General features: G+C 45.6%; 1 protein-coding gene across 1 annotated transcript; it reads right to left on the bottom strand.

The window, feature by feature from the left end:
- Positions 1 to 4,917: 4,917 nt before the first annotated feature.
- On the bottom strand, positions 4,918 to 16,587 carry LACC1 (laccase domain containing 1). Its single transcript, XM_032227028.1, has 5 exons — positions 15,788 to 16,587; positions 13,772 to 13,953; positions 12,748 to 12,913; positions 7,857 to 8,082; positions 4,918 to 5,309 (listed from the first exon to the last, which is right to left on the bottom strand). Exons 1-5 carry the CDS (start codon positions 16,380 to 16,382, stop codon positions 5,135 to 5,137), a joined length of 1,344 nt encoding a protein of 447 aa, XP_032082919.1. The 5' UTR covers positions 16,383 to 16,587; the 3' UTR covers positions 4,918 to 5,134.
- Between the last annotated feature and the right edge of the window lie 3,413 nt (positions 16,588 to 20,000).

The following is a 20,000-nucleotide window of genomic DNA, read 5'->3' as shown; positions in this document are numbered from 1 at the left end:
CTCGAGTATAAGCCGAGGCGGCTTTTTTCAGCCCAAAAAGTGGGCTGAAAAACTAGGCTTATACTCGAGTATATACAGTATTTTCTGCTCTCCTCGGGGCTAAAGTTACACCAATATCCAAATTACGCACACTTCTAACTTTGTTTGCGTGCTGGTTTTGGGGAAAACAGAACCTGCCAAAGAGCATTGAAAAACATCTCCAGCTGTTATAATTCTCACTTCCACAAGCTCACGGATGTCCAGGGGAAATAAGCGAATCTCTGAAAAACCTCTGCCTGTTGAAAATAATGAAGTAGAGGGCAAAGAGTGTGGGGTGTCAAGATGGCGGGCACGACGGTTCGATCCAAGCTCTTTGCATTTGGGGTGCCAGCACACAGGCGCGCTATCGCACACGCGCAGACACATTTTTGGTACCCAACAAAAAAGGTTAGCCATCACTCCGCTAGGCCATCCATCTGGCACCCACCTATTGAGAAGAAAAGAGTAGAGTAGAGTAGAATTATAGAATAGAATGTAGAATAGAATAGAATGGAATGGAATACAAGAGAACTACAGAATAGGATGTAGAATAGAATTAGAGTAGAGTAGAGTATAGCAGAATAAAATAGAAATTAGATGATGGATGGAATGGAATGGAATGGAAGAGAAGAGAATTACAGAATAGAATGTAGAATAGAATAGAATAGAATAAAAGTAGAGTAGAGTAGTGTAGAGTAGAATAGAATAGAATAGAAATTAGATGATGGATGGAATGGAATAGACTAGACTAGACTAGAAGAGAGTTACAGACTAGAAGAGAATTACAGAATAGAATGTAGAATAGAAGAGAATTAGAGTAGAGTAGAGTAGAATAGAATAGAAATTAGATGATGGATGGAATGGAATGGAATAGAATAGAATAGACTAGAAGAGAATTACAGACTAGAATGTAGAATAGAATAGAAGAGAATTAGAGTAGAGTAGAGTAGAGTAATGTAGAGTAGAGTAGAATAGAATAGAATAGAAATTAGATGGATGGAATGGAATGGAATAGACTAGACTAGAAGAGAATTACAGATTGGAAGAGAATTACAGAATAGAATGTAGAAGAGAAGAGAACAGAATTAGAGTAGAGTAAAGTAGAGTAGAATAGAATAGAATAGAAATTAGATGATTGATGGAATGGAATGGAATAGAATAGACTAGAAGAGAATTACAGAATAAAATGTAGAATAGAATAGAATAGAATTAGAGTAGTGTAGAGTACAATAGAATAGAATAAAATAGAATAGAATTAGATTTTTTTATTGGCCAAGTGTGATTGGACACAGAAGGAATTTATCTCTCAGTGTACACAAAAGCTTTAGGTGATAAATCATGATCACAGTCATCATAAAAACACTTTCCTCCTAAAGTGTAAGATTCAACACTTAGTGATAGCCATCGCATACCAAATAAGCGATCCACATAAACCCCACTTAGGAAACTAAATAAAACAACATCCATCTCAAAGACGTTTCAACAAGTCTGGGCTTCGTTTGGTTTCGTTGCCTGCCGCTGTGGCTGAAATAGGAGCGCTTGTGGGAAAACCCACCGACGGAGAACAAAAAGATTTCCTTTGTGAAAGCCAAGGCGCTTTGGGGCTTTCCCAAGGAATAAAACCTTGCTGTTATTTGAGGCAAGCGCCCCGCCCCTTTTGATAGACGCCAGGGAATTAAAAGGTTTTGGAAAACACCGGAGATTTAATAGTGTACAATAGAGCTCTCCAAACTTGGCAACTTTAAGACCTGTGGACTTCAACTCCCAGAATTCTCCAGCCAGCATAACTTGGCAACTTTCTGGGAGTTGAAGTCCACAGGTCTTAAAGTTGCCAAGTTCTGCTGGCTGAAGAATTCTGGGAGTTGAAGTCCACACGTCTTAAAGTTGTCAATTTTGGGGACCTCTGTAATGTACAACTTGGAGGGAGAGAAAAAACCCACATTGCTTTATCTACAGGCCCTCTGGCCCAGCTTCCTTTAACATGTATTTTCCAATCGTTATCTCAGTACTAACAATCGTGGAAGGATGGAAAAATGCCCTGGATACCGCAGTGGCCCCTTTGTGTTGGTGCAAGAAAAAATTGTGATCATCTATACATGTTTTGGTTTTGCTGTCTGGTGTTAGGTGGAGAACTTCACTTTGGGCGTTTTAAACATCTCCCCAATACAAGAAAAAGGTGTTTGGGTGGAATGATATGTAGCCATTGGGCAGAATTACAACCTTCCACTTACAACAGTTCATTTTGGGATGGTTCGCAGTTACGACAGTACTGAAAAAAGTAACTTAGGACCATTTTTTCACACTTTACCGCCATTGTGACGTCTCCATGGTCAGGTGATCAAAATTCAGAGGCTCAGCAACTGGCATGTACTTAGGACGGTTACAGAGTCCCGGGGTCTTGCAACCTTCTGGCCAGTGAAGTCGATGGAGAAGCCAGATTCACTTAATAACCGTTCACTAACTTATGGCCTGCAGTGATTCACTTAACAGTAGAAAGATTTTAACATCAAGGTAGAAGCTGGGATGAGCTTCCCAGGACCATCAAAAATGACCAACTTGAAGACCACGAGGATAAATACGGGAGTTGAGATCCACACACCTTAAAATTGCCAAGGTTGGGAAACCTCCCTGCATTTAGGAAAGTTAAGTTGTGAATTCTTGAGCAACCTGCTTCAAGCAACAAGAGTCAGATTCCTAACTCCTGCAGAGCAGAGATTAAAATTTATTAAACCATTAAGTTAATTATGATGTCCGTCATTTTGCCTTCCAAAAACCAAGCCTTTCCACCAAGAACAGACTCTCTCGTGGCAGAATATTGTGCGAGGACAGAGAGAGGAACTGGGAAAAATACTGTAAGGAGTTATTTCCTGTTAAGGAGCCTTTGCTCGTGATCAATTCATATATTTTTCCCCCTGATTATATTGTATTTAGGCAGTTAGTAGAAAAGGCCGAGGCAGACAAGATCAACAACTCTTCCTTCCCTTTAACCAGGCACAAAGGAATAAAATTCGTGATTATATTTACATAGCGTAGCCGTATTGATCCTCTGAGCTGATGAAATTCCAAATTGTATATAAATAAGAGCTGCATTTTCTCCCCCTTCAGCTGATAAAAACATCGCTCTGGAGCAAAGCTGCAGAATTACTCAGGTCCCAAAATGCTTTTGAAATGCTGCAAAAGAGGCTTGCAAGTGGGTTTAAATGGCATTTTTAACTACACAGTGCCACCCAGTGAATGGGGTCTGGAACTGGATAGTCAGGAAAATAATCACCTAAACGGACCCTCTGCATTAACGGCCACACCCAGGAGGCCAAAACATGGTCAAGTAGAGAGGATGAGCAGGCTAGATAGTTTTTTTTAAAACTATCTAGTTTTAAGGGAAGGGAAGGAAGACAAAGCAAAGATGAAATATACAAGAGCAAAGATGCTTAAAATTAAAAAAATTACATTAAAATTAAGCTACAGGTTAAAAAAAGGATAGTTCCTCAAATTCAAGAAAACTGCCCATCTCTATGTTCTGGCCTGCCAGTGACCAGTGGAGCTGGCAGCAGATTCGGATAGTGAGGAGGTTGGGGAGGAACCTGGGCCAGTCCTGGAGTCTGGGGAAGGCTCGGATGAGGGCTGTGAGTTGGAGGCAGAGAGGGGGACAGAGCCCTATGCCAGTTATCAGCTGCCTTTGGAGTCGGACATCAGTGAGGCAGAAGAACAGCTGGGGCCTGTTCCCAGTGTGCGCATGTGCAGAGTGGCCAGATGAAGGGAACAGCTAAAGAACAGGGTTGACTTGGGAGTAAGGCCACAGGTGGACGGTGAATGGCCCCTCCCAGAGGAAATAAAAGAGGAGCGAAAGGGGAGTGGAGTTTGCAGGAGACAATTAGTTCGCTTAATTCGTTCATGACTCTCCGAGACTCCTTGCCAGGTTTTACAGATATCAGCCTGGCAGCTCTCCAAGTCAGATAAGGTCTGTGACTATAAATCCTCCCTTGAAAGACTTTGCTGGATGAGAATGAGCAGAATTCACAGGAAATTAATAAAAGGGTTTTTTTGTCGGGACAAGGAGTTTGTTTCAGGCTCTTGGGAAGCCTCGGTCAGAACACTATGCCATTCCAAAAAGTTGAAGAAATGCACAAGCTTGAATCGAATGTGTTAGTAAGATCATTATTTTATTTAAAAGATCGAAACGAAATGAAATAATCACTATTATTCTGATCAAACCTTGATCATGAGGGCCACAAAACTCAGGTATAACTTTCGGTCTGAAGCAAAGCATTGATTAGTACATGCAGAAATATAATTTTGGGGTCTGCTTGGTGGCCTCTGAGCTTGAAACGTTCTTCCAGACGTTTCACTGCCCAACTAGGTAACATCATCAGTGCTAGTGGGGAGTGGGGTTTGCTCTCAATTTATACTCTAGTGGTTTTCACTGTCAGTGTTGGTGCGAGTGGTCTTGGTAGCTATTTGGCTGGGCTGTTTACTGTTAACTCGTTTGTCAATTCCTCGAGTGGGGTATTGTTTACTTCCTGGTTGTTGGTCTGATGTTAACGTTGGTGTCAAACTCTGCTCATCTAGGTGTTGGTAGCTGGTGAGAAGGTATTTTGTTCCTTTTTTTGGCAAAATAAATCCTCATTGAGTTATGGAACAAAAGATTCAGCAGAAGCATTTGAAGGCCAGAATAGAACAGGAGGAGACCTTGGAGGTCTTCTAGTCCAACCCCTGCTCGTGCAGGAGACCTTATACCCTTTCAAACGGTTGTCCAATCTCTTAAAACCTCCATTGATGGAGCACCCACAACTTCCGGTGGCAAGTTGTTCCACTGATGAATTGTTCTATGGGGAAATTTCTCCTTAGTTCCAAGTTGCTTCTCTCCTTGTTGAGTTTCCATCCGTTGCTTCTCGTCCTGCCTATAATAGGTTGACCCCCCTCTTCTTTATGGCAGCCCCTCAAATACTAGAACCCTGCTATCATGTCTCCCCTGCCCCCTCTTTTCACTAGCCACACCCAAATTGTAGTTTGCAAGGAGTTTAAAAAAAAAATGGTTGGAAACTTATAACTGTCACTAGAGTTAAGGAAAGTTAACCAGCCTTCATCCAAAGTTCCCATGGTTTATAGGATGCAATCTTCAGTTTTTAATAGAGATGAAGCCAATTTGAGTGCCAAAGTTTTCTCCGTCCCGAACATGTGAGTAGAACTTGTCGGGATGGCAGGATGTGCAAAGAGTGAGGTTTTGCTCTGGGTCTGTTATGGAGTCGTCTTGAATGTTCCTGGGTAGGATGCCGCCAGCTTCCAGGAGGACTCTGTTGCGTGGGAAGAAAACAAGAGAAAATGTTATGCGCTCTACATGGGACTACGAGCTCTACATGGGGCAGCCCTTGAAGAGTGTTCGAAGACTTCAGCTAGTCCAGAACGCAGCCGCGCGAGCGATTGTGGGTGCACCTCGGTACACCCACGTCACACCTATCCTCCGCGAGCTGCACTGGCTTCCCATTGGTCTCCGGACACGCTTCAAGGTGCTAGTCGTTACTTTTAAAGCCCTACATGGTATCGGACCTGGCTACCTGAGAGACCGCCTCCTGCCAATTACCTCCGAAAGACCTATTAGATCCCACAGACTAGGCCTCCTCCGGATTCCATCTGCCGGTCAATGTCGGCTGGCGACCCCCCGGGGGAGGGCCTTCTCTGTGGCTGCTCTGGCCCTATGGAATGATCTTCCCGTAGAGATCCGGACCCTTAGTATTACCCTTCCGGCCTTCCGCAGAGCGACCAAGACCTGGCTGTTCCGGCAGGCCTGGGGCTGTTGAATTTATCCAGCCCCATCCTAAGTCATGAATGTTGTTGAATTTTTAATTGTTGTTTTTTTATTTTTTATATTCCCCCTTCCCTTTTTATTTGTAAGACGCCTTGAGTCTTCCGAGAGTGGGCGGCATACTAACTAACTAACTAACTAACTAACTAACTAACTAACTAACTAACTAACTAACTAACTAACTAACTAAATGTTGCAGGTATTAGTCATTGCAAAAAAATTGCGATGAAACAGCACTGGGGATTTTCCCAACTGGGGAAAATGGATAATCAACATTTCTAGCAAGAATTGTTGTTGTCCTTATCTTTGATATTTAGAACCTTGTCCACATTTTCAGAGGCTCCCAATTCCAAACATTCTGAGGTCCCTAAAGTTACATTAAGAGCAGTGCAAGGAAAATTGCATATTAAGGACAGAGAGAAAAATCATACACGCATGAAGGATTCAGGTATTACTTAATCAGTGGTGGGTTTCAAATTTTTTTTGAACCTACTCTGTGGGTGTGGCCTCCTTTGTGGGAGTGGCTTGCTGGCCATGTGACCTGGTGGGAGTGGCTTGGCGGCCATGTGTTTTCTTTCTCTCTCTCTCTCTCTCTCTTTCTTCCTTTTGTCTCTCTGTCCCTTTTTCCTTTTTTTCTTTCATCTCTCTCACTTTTTCTTTCTTTTTTATTTATTTATTTCTTCCTTTCTTTCTCTTTCTCTCTCTGTGTGAGTCTGTCTCTCTCTCTCTCTCTCTCTCTGTGTGTGTGTGTGTGTGTGTTTGTGTGTGTGTCAGTGGTGGGTTTCCAAAATTTTTGGAACCTCTTCTGTAGGTGTGGCCTGCTTTCTGGTGGAATCTCTTCTAACCGGTTCGGTAGATTTGACGAACCGGTTCTATCGAACAGGTGCGAACTGGTAGGAACCCACCTCTGTACTTAATGTAATTAACGTTATTTTAGAGCAGAGCAAACTCTTCCAAAATTTGAGGGGCTGCCACAGAGAGGGAAGCGTCAATCTAGCCTCCAAAGCACAATAAACCAGGACAAGAAGCCATGGGTGGAAACTAACCAAGGAGAGGAGCAACCTGGAACTAAGGAGAAATTTACTGACGGAACAATTAACCAGTGGAACTGCTTGCCACCAGAAGTTGTTAAGCGCTCCAACACTGGAGGTTTTCAACAAGAGGCTGAACGCACATTTGCCTGGAATGGTTTAAGGCCCTGATGGCGAACCGAAGGCATGCATGTGCATACAGGTGGCACATGGAGGCATATCTGGCAGCAGCTGATTTCTGGCCTTCTGGTAGGGCCCATTTTTTTGCCCTCCCCGGGTTTCGGAGGCTTTCCTGGAGCCTGGGGAGGGTGAAAATATCTTCCCCTGGTCCCCTACAGGAAATACCAAGGTCAGCTTGCAGGAGAGCAGTGTGGCACTGGAGGGGGGGGTTGTGCATGCATGTGCATTGGGGGGGCGCTTTGCATTATGGGTGCTGGCATGTGTGCCCGCTATTGTGTGCGGCCGCTCACATTTTTGGCATCCAACAACAAAAAGGTTAGCTATCACTGGTTTAGGGTTTTGCTGAAGCCTGTGGTTGGATTAGAAGACCTCCAAGGTCCCTTCCAACTCTATTAAAAGGAAGGAAGGAAGGAAGGAAGGAAGGAAGGAGAGAAGGGAACAGAAAGGAACAGAAGGGAAGAGGAAGGAAGGAGAGAAGGGAAGGGAAGGGAAAGGAAGGAAACAAAGAGGAGAGAGGGAAAGAAGCAGAAGGAAAGAAGGAAACAAAGGGAGGGAAGCAATGGAGAAGCAGACAGGGGGAAGGAAGGAAGGAAGGAAGGAAGGAAGGAATTTCCTGACCATGAGAACAATTAACCAGTGGAACTGTTTGCCTCCGGAGGTTGTGAGTGCTCCATCAACTGGAGGTTTTTAAGGTGAGTCAGGACAGCCATTTGTCTGGAATGGAATAAGGCCTCCTTATTGAGCAGTGGGTTGGACTAGAACACCTCTAGGCTCCCATCCAACTCTTCTAATCTTTTATTCTAGAGTCTCTCCAGTGCCTGACTTACCGTGTTGCTCTCCGTATATCAACGTACGGGTTGGGAGAGTCAAAGCTTCTTACGCAGGATGGATCAATCTTGTAAAACGCTTTTGCAGATTCCTTGGGGAGCGTAAAGCAACAGGGCCCCACGGACGGCCCAAGAACTACGAGGATATCCTTGACGTCCGAAGCGTATTCCCTTACCATAGCGTTAACCACAGCCATCGAAACCCCTAGCAAGGTGCCTTGCCAGCCTGCAACACACAAGAAAAAAACGATAAGGTAACTTGTTCTTTTAGGATTCAAATGCAAGAGGGGGCAAAACATCACTGCAAATCCCGAACTGTATAATACTACAGAAATATGGAAGGAGGGGGGGAAAAAAAATATAGCCTTTGCAATGACAACTGTTGCATGGTTCCTACGGTCGTGTGATCAAAATTCAGTCTATAAAATTTGTGGCATGTTATATTTGCAACGTCCCGAGAACCAAGATGATGGATCCGCCGTTTGCAACCTTTTTTTTTAAAAAAAAAATTAAGTTGGTCAAACATGTACAAGATTGCAGATGTAAATATAGCAATAGCAGTTAGACTTATATACCGCTTCATAGGGCTTTCAGCCCTTTCTAAGTGGTTTACAGAGTCAGCATATTGCCCCCAACAACAATCCGGGTCCTCATTTTACCCACCTCGGAAGGATGGAAGGCTGAGGGAAGGAGGAAAGAAGGGAGGGAGGAGGGAAGGAAGGAAGGAAGGGAGGGAGGGAGGGAGGGAGGGAGGGAGGAAGGAAGGAAGGAAGGAAGGAAGGAAGGAAGGAAGGAAGAGCAATAGCACTTAGATTTATATACCACTCCATAGTGTTTTTATAGCCTTCTTTAAGCAGTTTACAGAGTCAGCATATTGCCTCCAACAACAATCCGGGTCCTCATTTTACCCACCTCGGAAGGATGGAAGGCTGAGGGAAGGAGGAAAGAAGGGAGGGAGGAGGGAGGGAAGGAAGGAAGGAAGGAAGGGCAATAGCACTTAGATTTATATACCACTCCATAGTGTTTTTATAGCCTTCTCTAAGCGGTTTACAGAGTCAGCATATTGCCCCCAACAACAATCCGGGTCCTCATTTTACCCACCTCGGAAGGATGGAAGGCTGAGTCAACCTTTGAGCCGGTGAGATTTGAACAGCCGAACTGCAGAACTAGCAGTCAGCTGAAGTAGCCTGCAGTGCTGCATTTAACCACTGCGCCACCTCGGCTCTAAATATAATTGAATATAAACATGGACATGAACAAAGGAATGAAATAAATGGGGAGAGTAGGAGAGGGACGGAAGGCACGCTGGTGCGCTTATGCATGCCCCTTTTACGGACCTCTGAGGAATGGGGTGAGGTCCATGGTAGATAATTTAAGGTTGAAGCTGTGGAGGGTTTGAGGATGTAACAAGGGAGTCAGGCAGAGCATTCCAGGCATTGACCACTCTGTGGCTGAAGTCGTATTTCCTGCAATCGAGTTCGGAGCGGTTTCCCTTGAGTTTGCATCAATTGTGTGCCCGTGTGTTATTGTGGTTGAAGCTGAAGAAGTCATTGACAGGTGGGACGTTGTAGCAGACAATTTTGTGTACTGTGCACAGGTCAGCCCACAGGTGACATTGTTCCACATTGTCGGTTTTCGAAGCTGGTTTTTGAGAAGCAAAATCGGGGCTCGGGAGTGGGGGAAGAAAAGCTGGATTGGCTTCATGATTTCCGATCCACTGAACAACTTGCCGTGATCCCCTTAGCAACGGACGTACAATCAAGCACAACTTCACGAAGCCACAGAAATTGTGACCCCCAAGTGCAGATCTAAAGGAAGGACTATCCATACTATGCAAAGAACTAGCCAAAATTTCTTAAGAGAGGTAGTCCTCAACTTACAACGGTTTCATTTAGTGAACGTTCAAAGTTACAAACGCCCCCCCCTAAAGTGACTTAGGACCGTTTCCCCCCACTTAGGACAGTTGCAAAATCCCCGTGGTCAAAATCCAGACATTTCGCGGCTGACTCATATTTATGACTGAAGAGATTCATTTAACAAAGGTGGCGAAAAAGTCACGACCACAATTGAGTGCAATGTTCCTCTTGCCAAGGGAAACGTTTGTTAAGTGAGTTTTGTCCCGTTTTACGTCTTTTTTTGCTACCCTCGTTGTTAACTGAAGGACTAGCCGGCATCATCTCGTAGATTTTTACCAATTTCACAGGTTTAAAACCGTTAACGCCGCTCTCGAAAAAGAAAATCAGGAGGATTCGGATTTCCCCAGGAATTTCATTTTATGTACAGATACAGAATAGCAGTTGGAGGGGACCTTGTAGGTCATCTAGTCCAACCCCCTGCCCAAGCAGGAGACCCTACACCATTTCTGACAGATGGGCAGTCCAGTCTCTTCTTGAAAGCTTCCAAGGATGAAGCTCCCAGAACTTCCAAAGGCAACTTCTGTTCCATGGGTTGATTGTTCTCACTGTCAGAAAATTCCTCCTTATTTCTCGGTTGAATCTCTCCTTGGTCAGTTTCCATCCATTACTATATTCCTTGTCTGGCCTTCAGGGGCTTTGGAAAATAGCTTGACCCCCCTCCTCTCTGTGGCAGCCCCCCAAATATTGGAAGATGCTATCATGTCTTGGTTCTTGGTTCTTCTCTTCACTAGACTAGAATAAACTTCTTGAAAGCTTCCAGGGATGAAGCTCCCACAACGTCTGAAGGCAACTTCTGTTCCATTCAGTTGATTGTTCTCACTGTCAGAAAGTTCCTCCTTATTTCCAGGTTGAATCTCTCCTTGGTCTGTTTCCATCCATTCTTCCTTCTCTGGCCTTCAGGTGTTTTGGAGAATAGCTTGACCCCCTTCCTCCTCTCTGTGGCAGCCCCTCAAATATTGGAAGATGCTCTCCTGTCTCCTTTGGTCCTTCTCTTCCCTAGACTAGCCATGCCCAGTTCCTGCAACTGTCCATCGTGTGTTTAAGCCTTCCGTCCCCTCATCATCCTTGTTGCTCTTCTCTGCACCCTTTCCAGAGTCTCAATATCTATTTTTTTATAGTGTGGGGACCAAAACTGGATGCTGGACTCTAGGTGTGGGTTACTGTTGTACAGAAAAACGACCATCTTGGTTATTCTATTTTATTGCTTTCCCAGTGGCCTATTTTAAGCTGCTCAAAGTGACTCAATCAACCTTTCAAAATCCGGGCAACGGAATGTGCTAACCATCCACCAACTTCCCCACACAAAGAACCAGGAAGTTGTGACAAAACACCGCAGGGATCAGCGATTAATCTTCACACCCTAGCAACAAAAGAAGCAGAGGGCAGAGCAATTCTTCCTTTTGCAAGACGACATATATTTTATTTTCTTTTGCAAGCTACAATTACCTGAAGTCAGTGTTGCTTGGAAAGAGCATGTAAGGCGTTCTGTGTATTTCCGACGTAAGCCTGTTTTTATTTTCACTTCTCCAAATTCCATTCCTCTTGCCTTCTGCCTAACAAACGTGTTCTGCGTTTCTCACAATTGTTTTAAGACCATGATATAATAACTTGGCTATCAAATGGAGGGAACGTTTAGGCCTTGCCCGGTCTGTGGGGTTTCCTAATTCACTTTTTGCAGCAAAGCACTGAAGCATTCATGTAATGTCTGAGAAACTGTCTCTACGGTCATGATTCCAGGTCCTGGTTTGTCCCAAAGATGCTTTTCCAAGAGGCAACTGGACTTTGTGGTTTTCCTTTGAAGAGGTTTCACTTCTCATCCAAGAAGCTTCTTCGGTTCTTCTTCTTCAGGACTGAAGAAGCTACTTGGATGAGAAGCAAAACATCTTCAGAGGAATGTCTACGGAAATTCTCAGAGAGAGAGAGAGAGAAAGAGAGACAGAGAGACAGAGAGAGAGAGAGACAGAGAGACACACACAGACACACAACACACACAGATGGAGTCTGGGCTATCTGTCAACCCTCAGATGGAGAGTCAACAGCCCACAGGTCTGGAGGTGGCTGATGAGGAAGAGGAGGAACAGCTGGGGCCAGTGCCTGATGTGAGGATGCACAGAAGGCAGAGAGGAGAGGAGAGCAGTGGAAATCTATGGGCCGGTCCTTGGGACGGAAGAGACACCGCTGCTAGCAAAGCCCCACCCAAGCTCTGGGGATAAAAGGCAGAGGGCGGAGATGAATAGATGTGGCAGAGGAGAGGAGAGCAGTGGAAATCTATGGGCCGGTCCTTGGGACGGAAGAGCCACTGCTGCTAGTGAAGCCCCACCCGAGCTCTGGGGATAAAAGGCAGGGGGTGGAGATGAATAGATGTGGCAGAGGAAAGGAGAGCAGTGGAAATCTATGGGCTGGTCCTTGGGACAGAAGAGACACCGCTGCTAGCGAAGCCCCACCCGAGCTCTGGGGATAAAAGGCAGGGGGTGGAGATGAATAGATGTGGCAGAGGAGAGGAGAGCAGTGGAAATCTATGGACTGGTCCTTGGGACGGAAGAGACATCGCTGCTAGCAAAGCCCCACCCAAGCTCTGGGGATAAAAGGCAGGAGGCAGAGATGAATAGATGTGGCAGAGGAGAGGAGAGCAGTGGAAATCTATGGGCTGGTCCTTGGGACAGAAGAGACACCGCTGCTAGCGAAGCCCCACCCGAGCTCTGGGGATAAAAGGCAGGGGGTGGAGATGAATAGATGTGGCAGAGGAGAGGAGAGCAGTGGAAATCTATGGGCCGGTCCTTGGGACGGAAGAGCCACTGCTGCTAGTGAAGCCCCACCCGAGCTCTGGGGATCAAAGGCAGGGGGCAGAGATGAATAGGTGTGGGGGAGACAGAGACAGAGAGAGATTTTGCTCCTCATAAAGGGAACCTTTTTTTTAAACTACAGAGGGCTTGTCGTTTTTGGGAGCCGGGTCAGAACAACAGGTGTTTGGTTACCTGAATGGGCAGCTCCACAAACTTTCTTGGCCGGGTCAGCAAAGAGAAGAGGAATGCAGTCTGCGCCGGGAGCAGCAACGGTGATGCCTCTTTCATTAGTTACGATCCCATCGTAGCTCTCTGGTTGGGGTTTCCCCATCACCCAGACGTCACTGGCGTGGTTGACCTGTTCACAGACCAGAGAAGTGGGGCCCTATGAAATACTGGACTCCTTTCTTTGGGTCCAAATATCCCCTTTAGGACTTTCAAAAACAATAATCCCATTTTCCAGTGGGCCAGTTGAAGGGAATTGTGGGCTCACTGGTGCTGTCTCAGCTTGGTGGGTTTCTTGTAGACGTTTCGTGTCCCAACAAGGCAACATCATCAGTGCTAGAAGGGAGTGGGATTTACTCTCTGTTTATATACAGCTCTTTCTAGCACTGAAGATGCCGAGGTGGCGCACTGGGTACGGTGCAGTACTGCAGGCTACTTCAGCTGACTGCTAAGCTGCAGTTCAGCGGTTCAAATCTCACTGGCTCAAGGTTGACTCAGCCTTCCATCCTTCCGAGGTGGGTGAAATGAGGACCCAGACTGTGGGGGCAAATATGCTGACTCTGTAAACCGCTTAGAGAGGGCTGAAAGCCCTATGAAGCGGTATATAAGTCTAACTGCTATTGCTATTGCTATGTTCTCTAGCTGGGTCATGAAATGCCTGCAAGAAAACCACCAATCTGGGAGACCACAAAGGACCCCACAGATCTCCTCCTCCTCCTCTCCACACACCCCACTCCTTTTTAGCACTGATGATATTAAATAGTTGGGTCGTGAAATGGCTGTAAGAAAACCACCAAGCTCAGAGAGCACCACGGACCCCACAGTCATCCTCCCTCCCTTCTCTTTGCAAAACCCCCCTCCTTTCTAGCACTGATGGTGTTACCTAGTTGGGTCATGAAATGTCTGCAAGAAAACCATCAAGCTCAGAGAGGACCAAGGCCCCCCACAGTTCAACCTAGGAAGCTTTCTTCTTAGTCCCTCTGGATCTCACCTTGATGGTGTGATACATATCTGGGTTGAATCCAGCTTGGTGGGATAATCTTCGAAGGTTTTCCTTAACCACAGCTGGGGGGTCTCGCCGCTTAGAACTGCTGAAGAGATTTAAAGAGCTCAGCGTTGGGACATACGAGATGCCTCCGGTTCTCGTTGTGAATCCATGCAGGAAAACATGTTCTAAAAAAAAAGTTTTAAAACACGAAAGGGAAAAAAAAAGCAGTTATATTCAGGGCATAAGCATAAGTTTTCTTACATTTTTAAGGTGCATTTTTTTTAAAAAAATATCCTTACAGAGAACTCAATCTCTGAAGCATGAAGAGTTGGATTTACTATATAGCTATAGTAAAAAGTTTACTGAAAGTTTATCTGATTTGAAACTATAAAGTCAGGCGTTCGCTTTCTACAAAGAAAGACATTTACTTATCATCAATGCTATGGAAAATCTGATCAATATCTCTTAAGAGTTAGAAGGGATTAGCTGGATGGTTAACAGTGGAATTTTTTTGCTTTCGTGTACATCTTTCTCAACATTTATTTTTCTTTTCTTGCGTTCTTCTTTTTTCTTTTTACCTCTGTTCATTTGTGCTCAGGCGTCTGTTTTTTATTATAATTGGTCCCTATGTTTCTTTTCGTTTCTTCCTGTATTACAAGCCGTTAAAAAAAAAAAACCTTGCTAAAAGTTAACAGACAGATCCTTGACTTATGAATGCAACTTAGGCCAAAATTCCTGTTGCTAAGCAAAATAGCCGTTCAGTGAATTTTGCCCCATTTACAGTTGTTAAATAATTTACTGCAGCTCAGTTAGAAGTAAGTAAGTGAATCGGACTTCAACCATGGACTTTCTTGTCCGAAGTTTGCAAAATGAGATTGTGTGACCCCCCCAAGTCACTGCAACTGTTGTTGTTAGTTGTTAAGTGTTGTTAGTTCCTCTAACCTCCATACCTTTGACCTTCAGCTGTCTACCGTGAACCTTACACATTTCTTAAGAGGTCCCTAAGGGGGGCCTGCGTAAGCCCACCAGGGTGCCTACCCTCCCTCTCCTACTCTCCCCATTGATATGGACTCTTTTTATGTGCAAATGGCTGTGTTTCGCTTATTTATATCCATTTATTTGTGCCGTTTTTCCCCCTGTGTTTTCCTACTTGTTTCCTTGTAGTTGTTGACAAACAAACAAATAAAATAAAATAAAATAGACAGACAGACACAGATGATAACTGATAGATAGCTAAGATACGAGCGGTAGATAGAAATGATAGATGATATAGACAGTAGATGGATAAATGAGAGCTAGATACAGGCAGTAGATAAATGATAGGTAATAGATAATGCATAAGCCCACCAGGGTGCCTACCCTCCCTCTCCTACTGTCCCCATTGATGTGGGCTCTTTTTATGTGCAAATGGCTGTGTTTCACTTATTTATATCCATTTGTTTGGGCCGTTTTATTCCATGTGTTTTCATACTTGTTTCCTTGTTGACAAATAAATAAATAAAATAAAATAAACTGTCATAAATGCATGCTATGTTCGCCATCTTGAGTTATTTCAGTGGTGGGTTTCCAAAAAATTTCGAACCTACTCTGTGGGTGTGGCCTCCTTTGTGGGAGTGGCTTGCTGGCCATGTGACCTGGTGGGAGTGTCTTGCCGGCCATGTGTTCTCTCTCTCTCTCTCTCTCCTTTCTTTTGTCTCTCTGTCCTTTTTTCTTTTTTTCTTTCATCTCTCTCTCTCACTCTTTTTCTTTCTTTTTTTCTTTCTTCCTTTCTTTCTCTTTCTGTGTGTGTGTGTGTGTGTGTGTGTGTGTTAGTGGTGGGTTTCAAAAAATTTTGGAACCTCTTCTGTAGGTGTGGCCTGCTTTCTTGTGGAACCTCTTCTAACCGGTTCGGTAGATTTGACGAACCGGTTCTACCGAACTGGTGCAAACTGGTAGGAACCCACCTCTGGGTTATTTGCAAAAATAATAAAGGCAGGATACAAAATGAATGAATGAATGAATGAATATTTCCCATGTTACCTGGGATCAGTGAAGATGTGAGGATGGTGAGGTCTCCTTCCAGGCTGGGAAGACTTCCCAAAAACTGCCTGATTTCCTCCTGGATCCTTTCCACCTCGGGATCTACGTCCGGTCCTTCTTTGCCCCCCGATTCCAAGGATTTCTTCAAGAGCCGTTCTTTGGAGCCCATCGGCAGCTCTACCAACTCATACTGGTAAAGTTTGGTGAAGAGTTGCTCCATGTACGTCCTCACCAAGGACTTTCTCTGCCAGGACAAGAGGAGGGTGATTTTCTCCACGCCGTTTTCGTCCAACTTCTGCTTCACGGCGTATAAGGCCGCAGCAAAAGTTTCGGCACCCACCACCTCGCAGCAATGTAAACCTTCCAAGGCTGCCTCCATCTGCTCTTGGCCCTTCTTTGCGTGGTCAGGGGTCCGGCGGCAGAGGAAAAAACCCAACAGGGGGAAAGACCCCCGGAGGTCTTTCCTGCGCATGGCGTCGAGTATCTCGATTAAGCAACAGACCAACTTTCGATTGGAAGCCTCCGGCTCTAAGTGCCACAGATCGATCAAGAGGGCTGGAATTGGTGGCCGAGAGGCAGAGTGACCATCCATCATCTCCCCCTTCCCCTTTTTTAAAAAAAATAAAGGACAGCCTTTTATTTTAGAAAGCTGTCCCTGAGTTGTAATTATTTATTTTCTTGGTTTAGCTCTAGGATTTTCCTTTGGAAAGCAGCTTGAAGTTATAAAATTGTTATTATTTTTTTAAATTCCTGCGCTCCTCTTTCAGATTTCTCCTTTTTTCAGGCCTTCCTTTCTTCCTTCTTTTTCTTTCTTTCTTTCTTTCTTTCTTTCTTTCTTTCTTTCTTCCTCTTCTTCTTTTCTCCTTGTCTTCTCTTCTTCTCTTCTTCTTTTTCTTTCTTTTTTTCTTCCTCCCTTTCTCTTCTCTTCTCTTCTCTCCCAATGATCACTGCACCAAGATATGAGCGGTTGTATATTTCAGAAAGCTCCAACCTTTGGAGAGAGAAAGTGAGAGAAAAATAAAATTGTGAAGAGCTGAATTTATAGACAAGTGCCATAGTGGTTCAAGAGAGCAGTGGTGATGAGAGCAGAGAAGCATAAACAAACAATAGTCATAAACTTTAAAATTGCTCAGAATAGTTCAGAGTTGAATGGAGTGTTTTTCCTGCCTTACCAACATAGAATAATATGGTCAGAAGGGAGGTCTTCTAGTCCAACCCCCTGCCTAGACAGGAAACCCTACACCACTTCAGACAAATGGTTATCCAACATCTTCTTTAAAACCTCCAGTGTTGGAACACCTACAACTTCTGGTGGCGAGCTGTTCCACTGGTTAATTGTTCTCACTGTCAGGAAATTCCTCCTTACTTCTAGCTTTGGATCTGTTTAATGATCTTCCCTCCATTACTTCTGAATGCAAAAAAATAAACTTCTCTTCATTCCAAATTCAAACCCTGAAATCCAAGCTCATTTACTCACTGTTGGTCGAAACCACGCAGAAGCACTCCATGAAGAAGTGACTCTTGGCTCCAAGGTTCTACACTAGACCCACAACTATTTTGAGGAAGCACCAGAGACAACAGCCAGTGACTCATTTGTATGCCTGCATGCATGCGTGCTTCGAGTTTGCAATGCGTCATATGCGAAACTTGTTTGATAAGAAGCGAAAGTTAGATATAAAATGCGTGCACCGAAATATGGCAGGAGACTGAACTGGGCACTTCTGCTTTGATTCCAGACTGTTGAGAAAGGATGCAACTTGGATATATTAAAATGATGACACATCATCCCTACAACATAACCACTAGCTGGTTATCCTGGTGGGGATGATGTGAACTGTGATCTCTAATGCATCAGAAGCGCAAGGCATTGATTGACTCTTTAGGCTGGTCAAGGACCAACTTAACACATTGACCTTTAGTGGAGAAGAAGAAAAGTCTCATGCCAGCTGTGTGTATGAGTGTCTATTCCCTCTCTCTCTCTCTCTCTCTCTCTCTCTCTCTCTCTCTCTCTCTCTCTCTCTCTCTCTCAGCTGAACTCAGAGCCATTGTTTTGCATAATAAAAAAACTGTCTAGCTAAGAAACTAAGAAGTGATTGTTGCAGATCTCGTGACAGGCTGAGCCTCCAGGTTTCTGCCTCCATCAACTTCCTCCTTAAAAGCTCGCTTTTGCAACTCAATCCAAAGTTGCATGCCATTCAAGACCCCCTGAGGGTCCTTGCTGCTCCCTGAACTTGGTTGTTTTCTTGCACTGTTCTGCACTGATGATGTTACATAGTTGGGTCATGAAACGTCTGCAAGGAAACCACCAGGCTCAGAGAGCACCGAGAACCCCACAGATCTCCTCTTCCTCCTCCTCTCTGCAAACCCTACTCCCTTTTAGCACTGATGCTGTTCCCTAGCTGGGTCATGAAACATCTGCGTGAAAACCACCAGGCTCAGATAACATCAAGGAGGCCAGAGTCCTCCTCCTCCTCCCTTTCTCTTCCTCCTCCTCTCTACTCCCTTCTGGCACTGATGATGTTACCTAGTTGGGTCATGAAACGTCCGCATGAAAACCACCAGGCTCAGATAACATTAAGGAGCCCACCGTCCTCCTCCTCCTCCTCCCTTTCTCCTCCTCTTCCTCTCTGCAAACCCTACTCCCTTCTGGCACTGATGCTGTTCCCTAGTTGGGTCATGAAACGTCTGCAAGAAAACAGCCAAGCACAGAGAACATCAAGGAGCCCCCAGTTTTCCTCCTCATCTTCCTCTCTGCAAACTCTACTCCCTTCTAGCACTGATGCTGTTCCCTAGTTGGGCCATGAAACGTCCGCAAGAAAAGCAGCAGGTTTTTCTTCCTTTCAACCCCCAGCTGCAAACTTTCTCCTTCCTCCGCATGCAGGAGAGGTCGGGTCTCGCTGGCAAAGCCAGGGTCAGGAAGGAACGGCTTTCTCTCCCCTCCCGGAGCCCGGGACTCAGCCAGAGACCCCCTCCCCAAGACCCGGAGGTTGCCCAGAGGCCCCGGAGCCACTTACGGCGGAGAAAGGCGCTGCAGGCCCCCGTGGGACTTTGCAAACCCTCGGCTGGCCGCTCCCGTGCAGCTCCGCAGCGCTTCCCCGCTTAAGAGGCGCGCTTGGCACGAAGGCGCTGACGTCACCCGCCCGGGGGGAATTCCCACCTTGAGTCAAGGCGGGATTCCCTCGCCCGGCGCGGGACGACGGGCTGGCGGGGACCGGCGGGGACCGGCGGGCAGGTGCCGCAACGCAACAATATACACAAAGACACAAAAGCCAGCCGGAGGCGCTCAGGGGCGTCTGGAGCTGGAAGGGAGAGCGGCCTCCGGTCTCGGTGCAAAGGAAAAGGGGCCACGAGGAAAGCTTTGGCGAGGGTTTTTTTTTTTGAAGATCCTGGCCTTGGCAGAAGCGGACGGGGGGGGGGATACTCCGCAGGGAAGAGGGGTGGAAGGAAGCTGTTTGCAACAGCCCCGCACTGTAGCCCCTTTTCAAAATAGACAGACAGACAGACAGACAGATAGATAGATAGATAGGCAGGCAGGCAGGCAGCCAGGGAGGGAAGATAATGGAATGGAATGGAATTAGAAAGACTAGACTAGACTAGAATAGAATAGGAGCTGGAAGGGACATTGGAGATCTTCTAGTCCAACCCCCTGGGTTTCCCACAGGCAAATACCATCTCTTGCAGGCCCCAGGAGTGGGGAGGGAATGGGGGTTTTGCACTATCCTTTCCTTGCCACGCCCACCGAACCAGCAGTAAAAAAATTGAATTTCACCACTGGCTTGGGGTCTGCAAGAAAAGTCCCCCCCTTTTCTCTCTGTGTGTGTTGTGTTTGTGTGTTTGTGTGTGTGTGTGTGTGTGTGTGTGTGTGTGTGAGAGAGAGAGAGAGAGAGAGAGAGAGAGAGAGAGAGAGCGCGAGAGCGAGAGGGAGAATTGGAAGGGACTTGGAGGTCTTCTAGTCCCCTGCTGGAGAGGGAGGGAGGGAGGGAGGGAGAGATAAAGGAGGGAAGAAAGGAAGGAAAGAAAGAAGGAAGAAAGGAGAAAGGAAGAAGGAAGGAAGGAAAGGAGGAAGGAAGAAAGAGAGAGAGAGAAAGGAAGGAAGGAAGGAAAAACACCTTTGGCATAACCATGACCTGGCTGAGTGAGAACCTCCATGGACATTTCACTTAACAAATGTCTTGCTTAGCTATAGTAATTTGAGGCTTAATTTGGTCGTACA

This window comes from Thamnophis elegans, chromosome 11 (genome assembly GCF_009769535.1).
Source record: "Thamnophis elegans isolate rThaEle1 chromosome 11, rThaEle1.pri, whole genome shotgun sequence".
Taxonomy (NCBI): Eukaryota; Metazoa; Chordata; class Lepidosauria; order Squamata; family Colubridae; genus Thamnophis; species Thamnophis elegans.
This window is presented reverse-complemented; position numbering and strand designations above follow the sequence as displayed.

Excerpts from the sequence above, each read along its gene's own strand:
- LACC1 (XM_032227028.1), bottom strand. The coding sequence starts at position 16,382 with ATGATGGATGGTCACTCTGCCTCTCGGCCACCAATTCCAGCCCTCTTG. Across the intron at positions 13,954-15,787 it reads CACATCTTCACTGATCCCAG|AACATGTTTTCCTGCATGGA; the intron begins GTAACATGGGAA and ends CTTTTTTTTTAG. Across the intron at positions 8,083-12,747 it reads TTGTGGAGCTGCCCATTCAG|GCTGGCAAGGCACCTTGCTA; the intron begins GTAACCAAACAC and ends TGTGTGTTGCAG.